Source organism: Pipistrellus kuhlii, unplaced genomic scaffold (assembly GCF_014108245.1).
Source record: "Pipistrellus kuhlii isolate mPipKuh1 unplaced genomic scaffold, mPipKuh1.p scaffold_m20_p_2, whole genome shotgun sequence".
NCBI classification, from domain to species: domain Eukaryota; kingdom Metazoa; phylum Chordata; class Mammalia; order Chiroptera; family Vespertilionidae; genus Pipistrellus; species Pipistrellus kuhlii.
In genome coordinates this window covers 179,263,726-179,285,463 of record NW_023425515.1, presented here as the reverse complement: position 1 = coordinate 179,285,463, position 21,738 = coordinate 179,263,726, and the positions used below count along the sequence as shown (strand labels likewise).

The window sequence follows — 21,738 nt, the reverse complement described above, 5'->3', positions numbered from 1 at the left end:
GATCAAATATGGTTATTGAGCTGTGGCAAAAAAAAAAAGAAAATATTGTATAATACCTTCCAAATATTTATATCTGGTTTACCATCTTAGTAAGTAAAGTCTTCAGAGACATTTCTTTTTATTTTTAGAAAAAGTATATTCCATCCTAAAATAACATTCCTAATGTTTTTAATTCCCAGTATGTAGATCTCTCTCTGATTTGGATATGCCACTCAGAGGTAGAAATACAATGTTAGAGCAAGCAGGGGAATGTGAGAACAGTCTTACACTTTTTGGTCGAGCCTGTGTCTAAAACATGCCTTTGAATGGATGCCTGCCCCCTTTAACCTGATGTTTTCTGTGCGATTAAATGTGTAAGTTCTTTGGAGGCTCTTGCGTCAGCTCCCTTTCTTCTGTGTCTCAAGTCTGGAGGCAGGAGCCACGCTCAGGATCAGGAAAAGTAGGTGTGGACGGTAGGGCTTGCCGCTCAGCAGCTAGAATGTGGTTGGCAGTCTCCTCCTCTTCCTGCACTTCTGCTCTTCACAGTGTGCGCCCTGGAATGACAGGCATTCCTGTGTGAAGAGAGCCGGCGTGAAGACGTTTTTGTAAGCGCCTCCAGTGCCCGGGCGGGACACAGGGCCAGAGAGACTCCGGCACATTGACCTCATGCCTTTTCCTGATGCCTGGCCGTGACACTGAGAGGAGCGCGCGCCCCTTCCCATGTGGATTTATCTTGTAAGGAGAGTTCGCGTTGGTCCGGGACAGTTTGTTGTCGTGAGATACATCAGACAATATAATCATGGGGCAAGCTGATGTCTCCAGACCGGTAAATCCAGATGCAATTGGTGAGTAATAAAAGGCAAAGAAATAAAATCTTGACAGACGAGGCAGATCTACAGGTGAAGTTGAATATTTTAAAGGGATTTGCATGTAAGGAATTTGATGCTTATAACTTGGGACATTTATAACTTTGTGAAGAATAAATGAAAACATGTCAATTATTTTTCACTTAGTTGTATTAATCAACCACATGTAGTTTTGTTTTACTTGGTCCCTTTGGAGTTGTTGTTTTTTATATATAATATTGCTAGGAAACCATCTATTAATTTTTTGACTTTGCAAAAGATAAGTGCTACAGAAACTCCTTTAGAATTCAGTGGTGTTTTACTAGTACTTTGAGGGCTTGGGCAATTGATAGATAGACACGGTGTAAAACTAGACCTGTTGACTTCTATAAACAGGACCATTTTAAAGAGTTGATTTCATTTTTTAGACTGATTTATACAATTTCCAAATATGTCTCAGGCTTTTTCCATTGTGCTGGTGTTTCCATTTCTCATGAGACAATACTTTGTATAAATATTTCTGAAGTCAGTACTTCACATTTGAAGTGTTATTATCTCAGAAGTAGCTAGAGATCAGTCTGATAATTGTGAGTGTAGCTCAGAGTTTCAAAGCTTTTAAGTGAAGTGGAAGTCCATTGTTACTGAAGACTTATTTTTCCAAACTTCTGTGGTTTTGTATACGATGAAGATAGAAAGGAGGGAAAAATAATTTTAAATGGATGTTCATTAAACAGTTGTTAACATTAATCTATTTTTTAAAAAGATGTATACTATTTTATTTTTCCCTCACTTAGGAAGTAACAGAAAACATGTTCAGTCCTAGGCTGCCTTTTTTTCCCCCCCTTCAAAAATGAAAAATGTGGGTGACTTTAAAAAAAGTATAAAAGAGTGGGAACACAGGTTAACACTCCCAAATGTCTCATGATTTAATGTGATTTAGTTTCTAAAGGTAAGTTTTCTCCTGAGAACTTGCCAGATGAAATTCCGTCAAAGTATTTTTCATGTTTTACTAAATCTGAGGCACATGGATTGCAAAGTGAGTCATTTAGCAATAGATTTTTAACACTGATGTCAGGGCTTGACTCACTTTACCTTCCTTGATCACCAGGCCAGGTCCATATCAATGCAGTAACTCACAAAAAAGTTTCATAAATAGAGAAAGTTGTAGAAAAGAATATACAGGACCCTCTGGTCCTCTATAAATGAAATCTAAAGCAGAGACATGTCCTATTCTGCCTTACCCCTTGCTCTGTGTCCACATCCGCTTATGATGACATTTTGAGCCTTCGCTCTCAGAGGTAACCACGCTCCAGAATTTGGTGATATTAGGCCCAGCCGTTGTGGCTCAGTTATTGAGCATCAATCTGTGAACCAGGAGGTCATGGTCTGATTCCTGGTCAGGGCATATGCCCTGGTTATGGGCTCAATCCCCAGTGTGGGATGTACAGGAGGCAACCAATCAATGATTGTCTCTCATCATTGATGTTTCTATTTCTCCCTCTCCCTTCCTCTCTGAAATCTATTAAAATATATTTTTTTTTAAAAAGGAATTTGGTGAGAATAGTTTTGGGCCACTAAATTCTCTTGTGGTTTCAAAGATTAGTTCTTTATTAACAAATATAATAAGGACCTAAATAATGCTAGGCATTTATTTATGAGATGGAAATGAGAGTCTTTGAAAAGCAAGAAATAGGTAAGCAGGTATAACTTAATGATAGGTGGTCATATATATGACCACCTATCATTTAGTTATACCTTATATTTTGTATATACTACACACAAAAAATCATTTGAGTAGATAGTTTGATATTTCTTATGCTTCTAAAGAAAAATGAGAATCAAATTCATAAATTTTTCTAACTACAAGTATCCCTAATAAGAGACTTCTAAAGAAGAAATAGAAATCACTCAAATATCTAACAAAAATTTTTATATTCTCTCTAGATTTAATTGGGGGATTTTATTTCCTATTCCCTAGATAATTTCTAGGTGACTATAAGCTATTTTCATGGACAGACTCTGTTTATATTATTTAAATTTAGGATGTACTAGTATTCTATTCGAGCAAATCAGGATTGGGTCATGAAGGTTTAACATTGACAACTTTGGGGACTTATACCAGTTTTAAAGGCTAATGAAATTCAAAAAGCATTTCAATGGGTAAAGAGTCTGAAAAAAAAAAAAAAGAGTCTGAAAGATCTTATCAGATTCTTTAAAAGGATGCACATCCAAAGTAAATTAAGACATAAATGATTTGTTTATGTTTCTAGGCCTGTAATATGGTAATAAGTTTTGAACTTTAAAATTGATAGTACTAGTTTTGGGCAAACCAAATGATGTAAAATAAATTACTGAATATATTGAATTGATTTATTATTTTTAAGGCACTGTGAATGTAATAGTAAACCATGTATAGGTATAACTCATATCTAGTTGAGAATTTAAAAAATTAAATTCAAAATATTAATAAATTTGTTTAAGATAAACATTTTTTTTTTCTAAGTTAGTTGACTCCCTTGACTTAGGATGGATATCCAGAGATATTAACCAAGAGGAGTCTGCTTTCAAACAAATAACCTTTGTCTGAGACTCATATGCAAATTTATGAGCTGTTATGTCAATACCCAACTAAATTTTTTACCATAGAATCTTTTTAACAACTGATGAACTAATTGAGTATTTGACTGCCTAGTAGGAATTTATGCTGTAGTGTTTATTCAGGAAATAAGTAGTCATCCTCAGAAGTTCATATTTTAAAAATTATCCTTCAGTGAAACATGTTCATAGGAGAATGTCTGTAAATTTACTCAGATAAACTTTCAGCCCAGCCAGTAGGCTCAGTGGTTGAGCGTTGACCTATGAACCAGGAGGTCATGGTATAAAATCCAGGAATGAGGAGGCAGCGACAGTATAGGAGTCTGTCATGGACTCCTTATACAATAGAATTTTCTGCTTTTCGAATGTGGAATACCAATAAAAATTATTGTCCGCTCTTTCTGCCCATTGGGTTTTCTGAATAGTCTATTGTCACAAGAATGTATCCTCCTTTCTTCTTGCCGGTAAAACTTTGGAAAGTTTAAGGGTTTTTTTGTTTTATTTTGTTTTGTTTTTAATGAGAAAGTATATTATATTCTAGCACCTCACTACAAAAACTCATTCCCGCCCTGGCCAATGTGGCCAGTTGGTTGTCATCCTGTCCACCAAAAATGAAAACTGTGGGTGACCTTAAAGAAAAGTATAAAAGAGTGGGAACACAGGTTAACACTCCCAAAGGTCTCATGATTGAATGCGACTTAGATTCTACAGGTGCGTTTTCTCCTGAGAACTTGCCAGGTGAATTTCCTACAAAGTGGGGGCTCGAGCTGGAGGCAACCCATTGATGTTTCTCTCTCCCTCTCTTTTCCTTCCTCTGCCTCTAAAATCAATTTAAAAAGAGAAGAAGAAAAAAAAACAAAACCACCTTACTATTAACTTGGAATTTTTGTCAAAAAAGTATATATCTCGCCTTAGCTGGATTTGCTGCTCAGTCGCAGGGGTCTTCAAACTTCTCTCATTATGAGAATCACCTGGTGGAGGTGTTAAAACACAGATTCCTGATAGCACTTCTTAGAGTTGGGATCCGGGAATCTGTGTTTTAACAACTCCACCAGGTGATTCTCATAATGAGAGAAGTTTGAAGACCCCTGGGATAGAGCGTTGGCCTGCAGACTAAAGGGTCCCAGGTTTGATTTCGTTTCTGGGTACATGCTCTGGTTGCAGGCTCAATCCCTAGTAGGGTGTGTGTAGGAGGCAGCCAATCAGTGATTCTCATCATTGATGTTTCTGTCACTTTTTCCCTCTCCCTTTCTCTCTAGAATCAATAAAAAAAAATTTTTTTAAGTGTATATGTCAAGTTGCCAAGGGTAAAGCAGCATCACTTCTTGATGCAATTATGGTTAGAAAACTGTTTTCCCAGGGTTTGAATCTCAGGACTAATAGTACCTGCAAGAACATTGCATAGAAAGCCCTGCTCCCTAACTATCAGTTCTGTTTCCCAAAGGTCAGAGCTGTGCGGGACTTCCAAGGAAAGCTATGGGCCTGCGCTGGACAGAGCTGCTTTGTTCATCAGTGACAGCTTTTGCTTTAATTCTTTTTCTAAAACAGTTATTTAAATTCAGTAATAATCTTTTTTTAGAAGGTATAAGTACAATAATGTAAGTACTGTAAATTTTCTCCATTTACAAAGTTCTGATGCTGTTAAAAAGCTTGTGTAAAAGCAAGATTTGTTACAAGCTTGATGGGCATAAAAGATAAACAGACAAACTATCGAATATTAGATTATAAATAGAAGGAAACACAATATATGTAAGTGAAATCATTATGCTGTACACCTTAAACTGAAAGGAAAAAAAAAAGAAATTGGCACCTCTTGACAATGTAATAAGTATCTTATTGCAAAAAACAAACAAAAAAACTATAGATTTTTAAATTTTAGGCAAATAACTGATTATAATAAAAGTTTCATGGATGTCGAAACCGGTTTGGCTCAGTGGATAGAGCAGTGGACTGTAGGGTCCCAGGTTTGATTCCGGTCAAGGGCATGTACTTGATTGCAGGCACGTCCGCGGGGGGCGCGGTGTGCAGGAGGCAGCTGATGGATGTTTCTAACTATCCCTCTCCCTTCCTCTCTGTAAAAAATCAATAAAATATATATTTTTTAAAAAGTTTCATGGGTAAAATGGGACTTTATACACTTTAAATCTAGATTTTTTTAAAAACCCAATAAGGTATAAGAAATAGAGGTAGAACTAAGACTCAGTAATTTTGTTGCTTATCACCAAACCTAGTGACAGGGAGAAGGTAGTGAAGGCTATGTTAAAAAGTAAGTTTTCTATTGATTCCAATTGCCTGTACCTTACCTTGCCTTCCAACATGGTTGATTAAGAATTGGTTGTAGCCGAAACGGGTTTGGCTCAGTGGATAGAGCGTCGGCCTGTGGACTGAAGGGTCCCAGGTTCGATTCCGGGCAAGGGCATGTGCCTTGGTTGCGGGCACATCCCAGTGGGGGTGTGCAAGAGGCAGCTGATCAATGTTTCTCTCTCATCGATGTTTCTACCTGTCTATCCCTCTCTCTTCCTCTCTGTAAAAAATCAATAAAATATATATTAAAAAAAAAGAATTGGTTGTAATATGGATTCTAAAATGAGTACTATCTTTGATGTAGGGTTTATTGTTGAACTCTGTTTTATCCCTTATCTCTAAAAGGTAAAGTCAGTATAATAATGTATCTATAGCAAATAATTAATGATAACTTTATTGATGGAAAATGCTAAGTAAATTTTAATAAGACTTCACATTTATTTTAAAATCACTCTAGAAATTCACCTGAAACAACTAAAACTAAAAAAATTGAATTAAATGTTTGCCATAAAAACTTGGAAGTTGAAAAAAGAAACTACTAAAACTCTGCATAATATAATATAGAAACAAGCCTATGAAATGTGAGATGCTATAACTTGAATGAGGGAGTAAAATATTTTAAATACCAGGGCATGGTTTCAGGGTATTACTCAAAACTGGAAACTCCAAGCTCCGATTTGATTAGTTATCTTCCTCTCCCAACACCGCCCCCTCCAGAAAAGTCAAGACCTCCAACTCTAACTTGCTTTCCTAGTTGCCTGCAGCTGCATGACTCAATGAAAAAGGTGTTTTCTTTGGAACACACAATCATAAAACTAAAGCCAGCATCCTACACCCTGTTTTCTGTCAAGCAAAAGGAAACTTGGAGGGGAACTACCTTGCGTTGGCTCTCACGGAAAGAGTGGGGTCATAAAGCCATTTTTAAACTTCATAATTAGTTTAAACAGAAATAATGGAATATCCAAATGTGACTCCAAGCCTGTATTTCTTGTCAAATTGGAAATGAGAGGGAGATGGTCATAAAATCAGAAGTATTGAGAACAAGTGTTTGATGTACAAATTTGCTTAAGAACAGTTTCAAATTCACTTCTCTCTTCTTATGAGTATACTAGAGGCCCAGTGCACTAATTCATACACAGGTGGGGGCCAGCCAGGAGCAGGGGCCCCATGAGGGCTCCAGGGCATGTCCAGCCCATCTCACTCAGTCCAGATAAGCCAAATCCCAGCAGCAAGCTAACCTACCGGTCAGAGTATCTGCCCCCTGGTGATCAGTGCATGTCATAGCAAGTGGTTGAGCAGCCTTAGCATATCATTAGCATATTATGCTTTGATTGGTTGAACTGACCACCAGACACTTCGCATATTAGGCTTTTATTATATAGGATAACAAATCTGAGGTATAATTGTATCAAAAATAAAAAAGAGGGCTGAAACTGTTTTGGCTCAGTGGTAGAGCGTCGGTCTGCGGACTGAAAGGTCCCGGGTTCGATTCCGGTCAAGGGCAAGTACGTTGGCTGCGGGCACATCCCCGGTAGGGGATGTGCAGGAGGTGGCTGGTCGATGTTTCTCTCTCATCGACGTTTCTGGCTCTCTGTCTCTCTCTCTTCCTTTCTGTAAAAAATCAATAAAATATATATTTTTTAAATTAAAAAATAAATAAATAAATAAGAAAGAGGGATGATTTTTAGGTATATGAATATATTTTTTGATGTATAATTTATTTATTTGTTAGTTTCTCTTTCTATTGCAGTTTTCTAAGTGATGGAATTGAATTTTCTTCCTGTCAGACAAAAATTTATAGTCAGAAACCTAACTAGTGTACCAGTTTTAATGGATCCAAGAATGCTCCAGAGATTAGTGACTTCAGTTAGATATAGTCAGCCAGCCCCTGCCCTCAAGGATTTATGTGTACTCTCAAACCCTTCATTCTACAGCTGGAAAGTTTTTTGTTTTTTTATATATATATATTTTATTGATTTTTCACAGAGAGGAAGAGAGAGGGATAGAGAGTTAGAAACATTGATGCGAGAGAATCATCGATCAGCTGCCTCTTGCACACCCCCCAATGGGGATGTGCCCGCAACCAAGATACATGCCCTTGACTGGAATCGAACCCGGGACCCTTCAGTCCGCAGGCCGACCGACGCTCTATCCACTGAGCCAAACCAGTCCCGGCTACAGCTGGAAAGTTTTACAGCTGGTGAATTTAGATCACCTTTAAATTTGGTTTCTAACTCCTTTAGCACAAGATTTTACTCATGGCAAACAAGGGTAGTATAGTCCTGGCCTGTCGACCAAGGGACTGAAGGATCCCAGATTTTATTCTGGTCAAGGGCATGTACCTTCGTTGTGGTTACATCCCCAGTGGGGAGTGTGCAGGAGGCAGCTGATCGATGTTTCTCTCTCACCCATGTTTCTAACTTCCTATCCCTCCTCCTTCCTGTAAAAAGTCAATAAAATATATTTTAAAAACAACAACAAGAGTGGTATACTTAAAGAATACAGGACTAGAAGGTATCGTTTGAGTACCCCAAATCTGCTCACTTTAACATTGCTTGTCATTACATTAAATACCAAAAGAATATATCCTTGAGTGGTTTAATTTGCTTACTGTTTCAGACTATGATTTTTAAAAATATATTTTATTGATTTTTTACAGAGAGGAAGGGAGAACGATACAGAGTTAGAAACATTGATGAGAGAGAAACATCCATCAGCTGCCTCCTGCACACCTTCTACTCGGGATGTGCCCGCAACAAAGGTACATGCCCTTGACCGGAATTGAACTTGAGACCTTTCAGTCCTCAGGCTGATGCTCTAGCCACTGAGCCAACCCAGTTAGGGCCAGACTTATTTTTATGTGGTAAATAATTCTTTTTTTGGAAACCTAACATGTAGAAAGGATTGTTTTATTTTGTGTATTTATGTGTATGTTGGACTTCATTGTGAGGGTTTGAAAGCTCTCACTTCCCATTGTAAAAAGTAAATTTTTTTTCCCAATTATAAAAGCCATACATGTTTATTGTTTTAAAAAAATATATAGAAAGCTAGCAAGAAGAAATACAAGTCTCTCATAATCCTACTATTATAATATATTTACATTTTGGTTTAGTTACTTCAGTCTTCTTCTTAACAAAAATTAGCATCATAGTTTAAATAATGTGATATATAATTTACATATATATTTATATTTTACTTTTAATCTAGGATTATTACTCTAGAAATCATTTTAATGATTATGTATTAGAAGCCTGATGCACGAAATTCGTGCAAGGGGCTCAGCCCTCACAGCCCCAGCTGCCTTGCGGCTCCGGCTTATAAGATTGTTGTGGAAGGTTGTTCCGCAAGGTCATTCCACTGTCCAGTCTAATTAGCATATTAGCTTTTTATTATATAGGATTGTTTTATATTAATTTTTCTCTTTTTTTTGTTTTTGGTTATTCCTTAACCAAGAATATTTTTTCCATTGACTTTTAAAGGGAGTGATAGGGAGGGAAGGAAGGAGGAAAAAAGAGAGAGAGAGAGAGAGAGAAACATAGATAGGCTGTCTCCCAAACTCAATTGGCTGTCTCCCAAACTCACCCCAACTAGAGCCAGGGAGTGAACCTGTAACTCAGCTATGTGCCTTTGACTGGGAATCAAACCCAAGACCCTCTAGTGCTCAGGTCAACAATCTAACCGCTGAGACACACCATATAGGACTGTTTTATATAAATTGTTCGGTTTATTCATATACCTATTGTACATTCAACTCATTTCCAATGATTTGCCACCCTAAGTAGCACTATCAGAATAACATCTTTGAGAAGCTTTTATTAGAAAAAAAAAATAGTCATATAATTTATACTGAGTTGAAATTAAAATTTGGGGGGGGGGGAATGTACATGACCCTAGCCACTATTCTAAGTTACAAATAATACCTAGTTAGATAACAATCAATATATGCCCAAATGGAATTTGATAGTGAGAGATCAATACCTGTTTCATAGACTCTTCAAAGTTGGATCTAAGCAGACTGCTGAGTAGATCTTTCCTATGAATTTTACCATTAGTCTACTTTCAGTCTGCTACCATTCTTTCTTGAAAATACTCTTGGTGCCAAAACCGGTTTGGCTCAGTGGCAGAGCGTCGGTCTGCGGACTGAAAGGTCCCAGGTTCGATTCCGGTCAAGGGCATGTATATTGGTTGCGGGCACATCCCCGGTAGGGGGTTTGCAAGAGGCAGCTGGTCGATGTTTCTCTCTCATTGACATTTCTGGCTCTCTATCTCTCCCTTCCTCTCTGTAAAAAATCAATAAAAGTATATTTTAAAAAAAGAAAGAAGGAAGGAAGGAAGGAAGGAAGGAAGGAAGGAAGGAAGGAAGGAAGGAAGGAAGGAAGGAAGGAAGGAAGGAGAAAAGAAAAGAAAAGAAAAGAAAAGACTCTTGGATTTAAGTAGGTAAGGCTTGACTGGCTGCCTCCCCACTGTCATTTAATTATTAGAAGGTCCTACCTTACTATGTAAGACATTTGATAGAATCAAGTTTTTGTGATTTCCCTTTGGTGTCAGCATAATGAATTGAGGGTGAAAAGAAAAGATTATTTACTTCTTTCCCATTTCATTAAGTAGGAGGTGTGCAGGAGGCAACTGATTGATGTTTCTCATTGATATTTCTAACTCTCTCTCCCTCTCCCTTCCTCTCTGTAAAAAAAAAAATCATTTAAATATTATTTTAAAAAAGATCTGCATCCCATTTATGTCACTTATGCTATGTGCAAATAGAAAGCATCTAAAAAATGAAGCATACAAAGAAAAGCAGTCCAATGGTGGGGGGGGGGGCAACCAGATGACAGTATAAAGTGCTAAAGTTAAATTAAAAAAAACCGTAACTCCCAACTGAAAACACTATACCCAGTGCAAATATCCTTCCAAAATGGTTAACTGAAATTATCCTAGTTGGAAATATAGAATTGCAGAAAGAAATAGAGTATCTGAAAAAGCAAATATTAAATAATATTGTTCGTTAAAACAACAATGTTTTCTGTTATATTATGTATATGTAGTAAAACATGACTATTTACACAAAGAGCAAATAGAGTTGAAATGTTGTAAAATTCTTGCAATAAGTAGTAAACACTTTCTTAAAGTAGATTGTAACAAGTCAAGAATGAAGAGTCCCTGGCCAAATAAATCAGTTTATTAGAGCATCATCCCAATATGCCAAGGTTGCCCTGGCTAGTTTGGCTCAGTTGATAGAGTATCAGCCTTCAAACTGAAGGGTCCTGGGTTCAATTCTGGTCAAGCAGGTTTCATTCTCCTAATTGTAGACTCAGTCCTTGGCCCTGGACTCTCACATAGTTGTTCTCTTTGTGTCTCTCCTCCTCTCTTCCACTCTCTCTAAAGATTAATGGAAACGTACCCTCAGGTGAGGACTGACAAAAATAAGTGTCTAACTCTAGCTGGTTTGGTTTGCAGACTGAAAGGTCCCAGGCTCAATTCCTGTCAAGGGCACATGCCCGGCCGGATTGCAGGCTCGATCCCCAGTAGGGGGCATGCAGGAGGCAGCCAATCAATGATTCTTTCTCGTTATTGATATTTCTATCTCTCTCTCCCTCTCCCTTTCTTTCTGAAATCAATAAAAATATATTTTTTTAAAAAATGTCCAAAGAAGCAATATTCAAAGAAGCAACCAATGAATTTATAAATAAGTGGAACAACAAATCAGTGTTCTCTCTTTCCCTCTCCACTCCTTTCTCTCCCCTTCCTCTCTCTAAAATTACTTTTAAAACAATGAATGCACAGAGCAAGACAAATAGAAAATAGAGCAAAATGGTAGACTTAAGCCCAACTGTGTCAGTAAATTCATTAACTATAAATGGATTAAACTCTCTAAAAGACAACAATTATCAAACTAAATAGAAAAACAAAGTCAAGGCAAAAGTGTTATTAGAGTGATATGAGGCATTTCATGATAAATGGATCTATTCAACAGGAAGATATAACTATAAATTTGTATATACCTAATAACATAGCTTTAAAGTATATCAAGCAAAAATTAAGAGAACTATCAGGACGGTGGCCATGGAAGTCGGAATCCGCTAAGGAGTGTGTAACAACTCACCTGCCGAATCAACTAGCCCTAAAAAAAATTAAATTAAATTAAATTAAAAATTAAAAAAAATAATAGAACTATAAAGAAGAGACAAATCCACTTTCATTGGTAGAGATGTTAACATACTTCTCTCAGTAACTGACAACACATCAGAAGGATGTTATTGATTTATGCACTATGATTACCCAACTTGACCTAATTGGCATGGATAGAACACTCACTCAGTAATTGCACAGTACACTTTCTTTCTAAGTGCACATGGAACATACTATATTAAAATAACTGCAAACTTTTATGTTGATTTTTTAAACATGTGTTTATTGATATTTAGAGAGAAAGGAAGGGAGAGAGAAAGAGAGAGAGAAGAGAAAGAGACATTGTTGTGAGAGTGAAACCTGCTTGTCTTGTACCTGGGATCAAGCCGGAAATCTGGGCATGTACCCTCACCAGGAATCCAGTCAGAAACCTTTGGTACACGGGACAACACCCAACCAACCGAGCCACACCAGCCAGGACTGTATTGTTTATTTTAACTTAAAATACATCTGAAACTAAGAAACTCAGGGAGATCCTCACAGTTCTGTAGGGATTGTAAATGTATATGAGTAAGAAACACCAGAATTATGCCATGATTTTCTAGTTCATTTTTCTTCAACAATGTATTAGGTTACAGGCATGCAGAGAATATTTGTCTCTGTCTCTTTTAACATGTATCGGGTTTCTAGATAACAATCTGGGATTGGGTTTAACAAACCTGTGTGATCATAAGATTCACTTGGGAAGATTTTTAAAAATAAGTTTTATTGATTTTAGCAAGAGGGAGGGAGAGGTAGAAACATCTATGTGAGAGAGAAACATCAATCAGCTGCCTCCTGCATCCCCTCCCCTACTGGGGATCAGACCCGCAGCTCAGGCTGGAACAGGTTACCTTTTGGTGCACAGGAGCCACACCCGTGGGGCACCTTGAAGATGTTTAAAAACAGATTTCTAGTCCTGGCCGGTTTGGCTCAGTGGATAGATAGAGCATCAACCTGCTGACTGAAGGACTCCGGGTTCAATTCCCATCAAGAATACATGCCCAGGTTGTGGGCTAGATCCCCAGTAGGGGCCATGCAGGAGGCAGCCAGTTAATGATTCTCTCTCAGCATTGATATTTCTCTCTCTCTCTCTCTCTCCCTTCCTCTCTGAAAGCAATAAAAATATATTTAAAAGAAAAGAAAACAGATTTCTAAGTCCCACCTTCCGGAGATTCTGTATTTTGAAAGGGCAACTGGGCTGATTCCAAAGTATTTGAACAGATTTGGGAGTCACTGAAATAATGTTCTGTTTTTCATAGGGAGAAGAGGGAGGTGGAATGGAAAGAATATGAGAATATAAGAATATGAATGAATACATTTGGATTAATAACTAGTTCAGGGTTGGGTACGAGCTGAACCCCACTACATGAGGCAAGAGGCATATCCACTTCTAAAAGTTATATAAACATTAAAATTAAGTACATTTGCATGAAGCATTAAAGGAAAAAATACTCTTTTTACTGACTATATTCAGTGACTTTTTAAAAAATGTATTTTTTATTGATTTCAGAGAGGAAGGGAGAGGAGAGAAAGAGAAACATCAATGATGAGAGAGAATCATAGATTGGTTGTCACCTACACGCCCCCCACTGGGGATTGAGCCTGCAATCTGGGTATTTGCCCTTGGCCAGAATTGAACCCGGCACCCTTCAGGTACCCTTCAGTCCTCAGGCTGATGTTCTTACCACTGAGCAAAACCAGCTAGGGCTCAGTAACTTTCTTTTCATAAAGAAGAAGAGGGCTCTTCTTATCAATAGATGTAATAGTGGACACATGCATTTTTTAAATCATAAGCTGTTGGTATTTTCCACACATGCTTTACTTTTTTATATAAACAGCACTTGTTTTTAGTTCATATGCTAGCAGGCATATATTTAAAAGGATATTATGATTTTATTGTTTTTAATATTTAAGAGAAAGGGGAGAGATAAATGTATTCAATATAATGAATTATTAAATGGGATTGAACTAAGTTCTACTTTAGAAATGATTAGATGTCTGAGAAGGCGGTGGGAGCAGGCTAGATTGGCTCTATGTCAGTTAAGGACTTTGCAGATGGCCTTTCCTGTGAAAATATTAGCATCTAACATTTCTAAAGCCTTTTTTTTTCTTTGTAAAAGCATCAAATACTACTAATAACCTTTTTTTTTTTTTTTAAGTATTATTAGTCTGGGTTTTATTTGTTTTGTTTTGTGGTTGGGTTGTCTTTTTTTAAATCTACCCCATTACTCGTAAGTAAACAAGCATTGTCCTATGTGTCTTTTAGAAGTTCACTCAGTTAGCAGGATATTTAAAATTTTAGTCCCTCCTTCCCTCTGCAAGTAAGGTTACAATTTGAGAATAAGTTTATGTTACTTAGCTCCATTCTGAAAGGGTCACATTAACATATGTTAAATGTTACAATAGGTTGATGTCTGATGGACATTCCACAATTGGGGGAATATTGTCTTAGTTAAAGCACTAACTGAAAAGCAATACCGTGTGTTTGCTCTTGGGGGTTCACTCAGGGTCCCATTGAGGGGGGATTGTTATGACAGGAGTTCTTCTAATGTCTCTGGCAGCTACACTTTTTAAAGTATGGTCCACTTTCACCATCAGATCCCATTGCATTTCATATGGGAGTTAAAGTAGTTGAGACCCAGGATTCCCGTAACTAAATCCTGCAACTGGGAAGGAAAGAGTCCCTGTCCTCCGGCCTCTGGATCTGCTGTACTTCAGTCACCAGGACCCTTTGGCCCTGTCATCTGGATACACCAAAATAAAGCATCAGCAGCCATTGCTACAGTCATAATTACCTTGTAATTATCGTTATGGACATCTGACCTTCATCAGTGGACTTCCCTAGACTCACATTTTTAATTAGATAAATATTGATTTTTAAATTGTTTTTAAAAAAGTTAATGCAGCCGAGACCGGTTTGGCTCAATGAATAGAGCGTGGGCTTGGGGACTGAAGGGTCCCGGGTTCGATTCCGGTCAAGGGCATGTACCTTGGTTGCGGGCATATCCCCAGTAGGGGGTGTGCAGGAGGCAGCTGATTGATGACTCTCTCTCATCGATGTTTCTGGCTCTCTATCTCTCTCCCTTCCTCTCTGTACAAAATCAATAAAATATATTTTAAAAAAAAAAAGTTAATGCATCTTGATTGTATATTTTCTCTTATGAAAATATATCTACAGTATTAAAAATGATTTTTAGTGATGTTATTATGTCCTTTTCTATCCCCCCAAAAAGTGCTATTTACTCCAGTGGAAACTTTTTTTTACAATAAACATGTTAACATGTGATAATACAGTAGGTGGTCCTTGATGTATTTCTATTGTATAAAGTAAAGGTCCCACTTTCATTTCAGGACTGTTATTCCACGTGACTCTCTTTTTTTCTTCTCCTCTAGACTTCTCCAGAGAACCCTGGGACAGTAGGTGGAGTGCAAAACTATATTGTGTTGCCTTCCTGCTTTTTTTTGTTGCCTTCCTGCTTTTTTAAAGTATTATTCTTGGCCCAGTCTTGGCTGCTCCTTTCTCTGCCACTAAAGCTACCTAACTAAACCCTGCATGTATAGTCATTACGAAGGACTTACTTCTGGCCTTACATTTCAATCCTGTACATTTATCATGGCAGTTATGTTTCTTGCGAAATCCTTAAAATCAGAGTTGTCCCTAAAACAATATTGTGATAAGCAAACTGGAATCTCATCTCAACTCTGCTTTTAAACCACTACCCTTCTGTGCCCCGCTCCCCGACTCAGTCCCCTCACAGCGCTCCAGAATTCCTTAGGGTCTTGTGAAGGCAGAAAATAATCTGAAAAACAGATTAAGTAAGGTGTTAACACTTAATGTGTTACCCCCTCTCTGAACTACTTATACCCTCTTTCAGGATATAAGAGGAGGATGGGGAGAGGGCAGTGTTCACTCACAAATGGTGGGATTCCCTGCTTCAGTGCCAGGGATAGTAGTGTGAGCTGGGGAAGACCTTCCCATGCCACAGAATGAGAAGGGCGACAACAGTAGGCTTCATGGCCAAGATCTCATGCATGGTGGGAAGACATCCTCATTTGTTGGTGTGCCTTTAAGAGATTTTGAGCTGGTTATAATCATCTCATTGAATTTTTATCCTAAAATGATGTCAACTTGGTTGGGTTTGTTTTCCTCCTCAGTAGCTTATCTGTCATGGATTCTGATGTTTGGTGTCTGTATGATGTCTCTGCATGATTGTTTATCATTGCTGTGATCCTTTCCAACTACAACAGGAAGAGAGGGGCAGGGCCGTTTTGAGGTTGTGCCGGAATAACGAATTGGCTCTTCTCTCCCCTCACCAGCGACAGAAGCAGCAGGCCAGCCCACCGCCGGCCCCGGCATGGTCATGGACAGCGTGGAAGCAGGTGGAGACCTGACGCCTCCCACCAAAAGGAAGAGCAAGTTCTCAGGCTTCGGCAAGATCTTCAAGCCCTGGAAATGGCGCAAAAAAAAAAGTAGCGATAAATTCAAAGAGACATCAGAAGGTGAGATATTAAAATTTACATACTTATATGTATAGCCCATGGACATGGGCAATAGGGGAGTGATGACCTGCAGGGGAAGAGGGAGGGAATGAGGGACAGGGGATAAAGGGAAGAGGGAAATGGGAGACATCTGTAATACTATCAACAATAAAAATATGTATTGTGGCCGAAACCGGTTTGGCTCAGTGGGTAGAGCGTCGGTCTGTGGACTGAAAGGTCCCAGGTTCAGTTCTGGTCAAGGGCATGCACATTGGTTGCGGCACATCCCCAGTAGGGGGTTTGCAGGAGGCAGCTGGTCGATGCTTCTCTCTCATCTATGTTTCTAACTCTCTATCCCTCTCCCTTCCTCTCTGTAAAAATAAAAAATGTGTGTGTGTGTGTGTGTGTGTGTGTGTGTAGTGAAAAAATAAAGATTTAGATATATATTCTGAGTTAAAGAAGTCCTTATTTTGGAAGTTACCTAACTTTCATTCCTCTCTCAGGCTTTGATAACCCTCTTTTGAAGAGGGAATTGAATCTTTTAGAATTAAAAAACCAATGGTTACTCACTAAGCCTTATTTACTATAAAGCCTCATCCCCAAGTTGATATATTGATGGGGCTAAAGTTTATTAAGTGGACCCTACCCGGTTTGGCTCAGTGGATAGAGTGTCGGACTACGGACTGAAGGGTCCCAGGTTCGATTCCAGTCAAGAGCATATACCTTGCTGAGACCAGTTTGGCTCAATGGATAGAGCATCGGCTTGGGGACTGAAGGGTCCCGGGTTCGATTCCGGTCAAGGGCATGTACCTTGGTTGCGGGCATATCCCCAGTAGGTGGTGTGCAAGAGGCAGCTGATCGATGATGACTCTCATCGATGTTTCTAACTCTCTATCTCTCTCTCTTCCTCTCTGTACAAAATCAATAAAATATATTTAAAAAGAAAAGAGCATATACCTTGGTTGTGGGCACATCCCCAGTAAGGAGTGTGCAGGAGGCAGCTGATTGATGTCTCTCTCCCATCGATGTTTCTAACTCTCTATCCCTTTCCCTTTCTCTCTGTAAAAATCAATAAAATATTTTTAAAAAATAAAATAAAGTTTATCAAGTGGTAAATAGAGTTTCTAAACTATAGCAAATCTTAGATGCTTCTTTTTTCCTACTTTGGCCATTTCCTCCCAGAGAAAGTATATTCATAAATAACTTATTGAAATTTTAATTGAAAAAGATAAAATTATATAAGAATAGTTCCTTTTTGGGAGAACTATTTTCATAATAACACAGCATATGAAAGAAATTAAGTTTTTTAATTTAAAGGGAGTTTTCCTGTTCTTTTCTTTCCAGAGACTAGAAAATTGAACCACTTTATACTTTTACCTGTGGATTTAGAAAGAATGCTTAAAGTTAAATTTACCACATTTCTAAGTGCTATTTTCCAATTTAATGTCAGTTTTAGAGCGAAAAATATCTATGCGCAAACCAAGAGAAGAACTGGTTAAACGAGGGGTTCTGTTGGAAGACTCTGAACAGGGTGAGTTTGCACACAGATGGTATATGCCTGTCTGTACACTTGGTTTTTGGTTCTGACTAGGTATTTTAATTTTCTTTCATTCGTTTGCCATTAATGGTGGTGGGAGATCAACTTTAAAAACAAAACAAAAACTATTTATACATCTAGAATTTTTTTTAATGTCTATTAAAAAATAAAAAAACTCAACAGGAAAGTCTACAAAAGCATTGAATTCACTAAAGAATCTGTGAAAGCTGGATATATATAAACCTATGTGAGACATGTCCAGAACTTTGCATATATCCAACAAAAATGTGTATGCATGTGTATCGAGATATGTACAAATATCCTTATAGCAGCAGTATTTACTAACAATAGAGCAAAATTGGAAACAACCCTATAATAGTAAAATATAACGTGATACATTTATAAAATAAAATACTTACACAGCAGTGAAAATAAACTACATCTACATGCTATAATACCAAGCTCATAAGTAATACTGAGCAATTAAGTCAGTTATGAAAAAATATGTTGTATTACCTCTGTAAATGTAAAGGAAAAATAGGCAACATTAAAAATACAGATTTTGCCGAGACCGGTTTGGCTCAATGGATAGAGTGTTGGCTTGGGGATTGAAGGGACCCGGGTTTGATTCCGGTCAGGGGCATGTGCCTTGGTTGCGGGCACATCCCCAGTGGGGGGTGTGCAAGAGGCAGCTGATTGATGACTCTCTCTCATCGATGTTTCTAACTCTCTATCTCTCTCACTTCCTCTCTGAACAAAGTCAATAAAATATATTTTTTTAAAAAAATACAGATTTTGGAGATGTGCGCTTAACTGGTTAAACTATAATTTATTTAAAAAAAAAAAAAAAAAAAAAAAAAAGGAAGGAAAGTATTGTCACAGAGGTAGGAGAGAGATTGCTTTGTGGGAGAAGGAAAAGAATGTTACCAAGCAGAAAAGGAGTTTTCTGGGGTCTGGAAACATTTCTTAATGTCCATGATGATTATACAAGACTTCTCCTCATAGTATGTCATTGAAATTTACATGTATGTCCTATGCATTTTTCTCTACTGATGTTATACTTAGTGATAAAAAATTAAATATTAATAAGATATTTTTATAGAATTTAATGCCATTTTACCTATTTTTGATTTATTTAAGGAGGGCATTTATTTTTGTGGGAATGAAAATATCTAATAAATAAAGATTAAAACATACTAGTGAGAATAACAAAGTGATGTTTTTGTTTTGACAAAAAGTCAAATTAGGGGTATAAGTATAAAATTATTTTATTCTAATAATTACCTCCTAATTTCTTTCATTAAAGTTCATTTTCTGGTGGGGGTTAGAGGACAATTGTTTACCTTTCAGTCCATGTCTGAATTATCTGGCTTTGATCTTGACTTCTGAAATTGAGTGAAGGATCGTTGGAACACACATTCTCTGTGCCAGCTGCAGTACTTAGTCACTTCTTTTTTCCTTTCTTTTGTTCCTTCCTTCCTTTCTTTTGTTCCTTCCTTCCTTTCTTCCAAGTTTTTAAAATATACCATATCCTTTGGATAATAGGAGAAAGGAGCCAAACTGATGGCATATTATATGGAGACAGAAACATCAATGATGAAAGAGAATCATTGAGATATCTCTCTCTCTCTCTCTCTCTCCCCCCTACATTTTTTTACCAAATTTGTCTCATGCCCATATTGCTGTCCTAATCTTCTGTTTGTCTATCATAAAGATCATGTTTTGGGAAAGGGAGAAGTAGAGGGAGAGGAAAGAGAGAGAGAAACATCGAAACATTGATATAAGAGAGACACATTAATTGGTTGCCTCCCTTGGAATCAGGACTCGAACCCGAGACCCTTCGGTGTGTGGCGACACTAACCGCTGATCTACACCAGCCAGGCTTTCACCTTCATTCAGTCTCTTTGCCCTCTGCTTCCTATTGGCTCTGGCTTAAGGTTGTTATTGCCTAGGAGCTCAAAGGCCCAATTGATAAATGAGTTGCAGCCATTGGACAAGATGCCAATATGCCAATCAAAAAACGGACCTAAGCTGTATTCTGTAAGAACAAACTCGGAGATGGCCCTCAGGGCCTGACATATATTTCCAGTTTAGGCCAAAAGCAGTGTTTGAACCTTAAAGATCTTTTCATATTTGAAGATGACTTTTACTTGATTATGGTTTTAACTTTACTATATTTTAAAATACTTATTAGATTTTCTGAGAGGGAGGCCATTCAGAGGCATTAAAGCCAGATACTTCTGCTCCACTCTGCTAGCATTGCAGAGTATTAAGAAATATATGTAAGAAATTTTTCTTCAAAGTAGGCAATCCCAATTAAGTAACTTGGGAGAGAACTGATCGCTTTTACATATATTTTACTAATATGTGCTGAGTAGAAACCAATGAATGATGTATCTTAACCTTTCACTATATTGTTTTCAAAAGTAGCAGTCTAGCCAAAACCGGTTTGGCTCAGTGGTAGAGCGTTGGTCTGCGGACTGAAAGGTCCCAGGTTCGATTCCGGTCAAGGGCATGTACATTGGTTGTGGGCACGTCCCCAGTAGGGGGTGTGCAGGAGGCAGCTGGTCGATGTTTCTCTCTCATCGACGTTTCTAGCTCTCTATCCCTCTCCCTTCCTCTCTGTAAAAAAATCAATAAAATATATTAAAAAAAAAAAAAAAAAAAAAGTAGCAGTCTAGCCGAGACGGGTTTGGCTCAGTGTATAGAGCATCAGTCTGTGGACTGAAAGGTCCCAGGTTCGATTCCGGTCAAGGGCATGTGCATTGGTTGTGGGCACATCCCCAGTAGGGGGTGTGCAAGAGGCAGCTGGTCGATGATTCTCTCTCATCGATGTTTCTAGCTCTCTATCCCACTCCCTTCCTCGCTGTAAAAAAAAAAAATCAATAATATATATTAAAAAAAAAAAAAAAGTAGCATTCTTTGTTGGCACTGAATGAGATGATTCATTGCTCTATATTCCAGAAAGACCTGTTTTTGTTAATGCTGGTCTGAATTAACATAAGTAGTAACTTACTACATTTGCATAATTGTTGTACTCTTGCCCCTCCCCATTAAAAAAAAAATAACGTAGTTGTCAGAATCTCAGCTTTGGAAGTACATTTTTATTTAGTGCTCATTTGCCTTAGTGCTCCCTACTCTTAGCCCCAGCTCCGCCTCTTATTTAGCCTGCGTGAAGAAGGACACTGTCTGAATAAAGGGCACCATCTAAAGAGCATCCAGTTCCATTCCCACCCTAGGAGCTGAGACGGAGTTTTTAGTCTCCAGCCTCAAGTGTGGTTTGTTTTTTATTTTAGTTTTCTCTCCAAAGGAGTATAGTAAAACCTCAGCAGTAGCTGGGAATGTTTGTCTCATTGCTCCATGAAGGAAACTTACCTATAATTTTCATAGTGATGAGTAGTTATCCCAAAGCCTTCAGCCTAGTGATGATTCCTGCAGTTTAGTTTGTATTTCATATTTATCTCTGATGCATCTATCAGTTCTACCCTTTACTCTCGACCCACCATACAGACAGGCACCCTCTGCTGCTTCTCACCTATGTATTCTAACAGTAGCTCATTATTGGTTTTCCTGTTCAATCACTGTGCAATCCATCCTCACAGCTCTGAGTTAACCTTCTAACAGGCAGGTCAGATCAGATCTCTCTCCTACTTTAATTCATTAGCTTCCTGTTACCTACAGGATTCGGTCCGGGCTCTTTTACATGATGTGTGTTATCTTTCATAGCCTGGCTCTTGCTTGCCTCTCCAGTCCTATCCATAACTTTTCCTTTATATGTACCTATTCTTCTACCAGACTTACTAGTTGCCAGTTCCCAAAAATGTCAAATAA

At 38.0% G+C, this 21,738-nt stretch overlaps 1 protein-coding gene across 7 annotated transcripts in view; it reads left to right on the top strand.

Annotated features, from left to right (window-relative positions):
* PHACTR4 (phosphatase and actin regulator 4) overlaps positions 1-21,738 on the top strand; it is a 69,753-nt gene that overhangs the window by 27,161 nt on the left and 20,854 nt on the right. For 2 of the 7 annotated variants that reach the window (XM_045584951.1, XM_036444823.2), the window contains exons 3-6: positions 526-824; positions 15,285-15,308; positions 16,215-16,391; positions 17,821-17,901. In XM_045584951.1, coding sequence (XP_045440907.1) covers positions 779-824; positions 15,285-15,308; positions 16,215-16,391; positions 17,821-17,901 — 328 coding nt within the window. In that variant the 5' untranslated portion in view covers positions 526-778. Of the gene's footprint in view, positions 1-525; positions 825-15,284; positions 15,313-16,208; positions 16,392-17,820; positions 17,902-21,738 lie in introns of those variants that run through there. The other 5 variants (XM_045584952.1, XM_036444824.2, XM_045584953.1 and 2 more) reach the window with 5 other exon arrangements.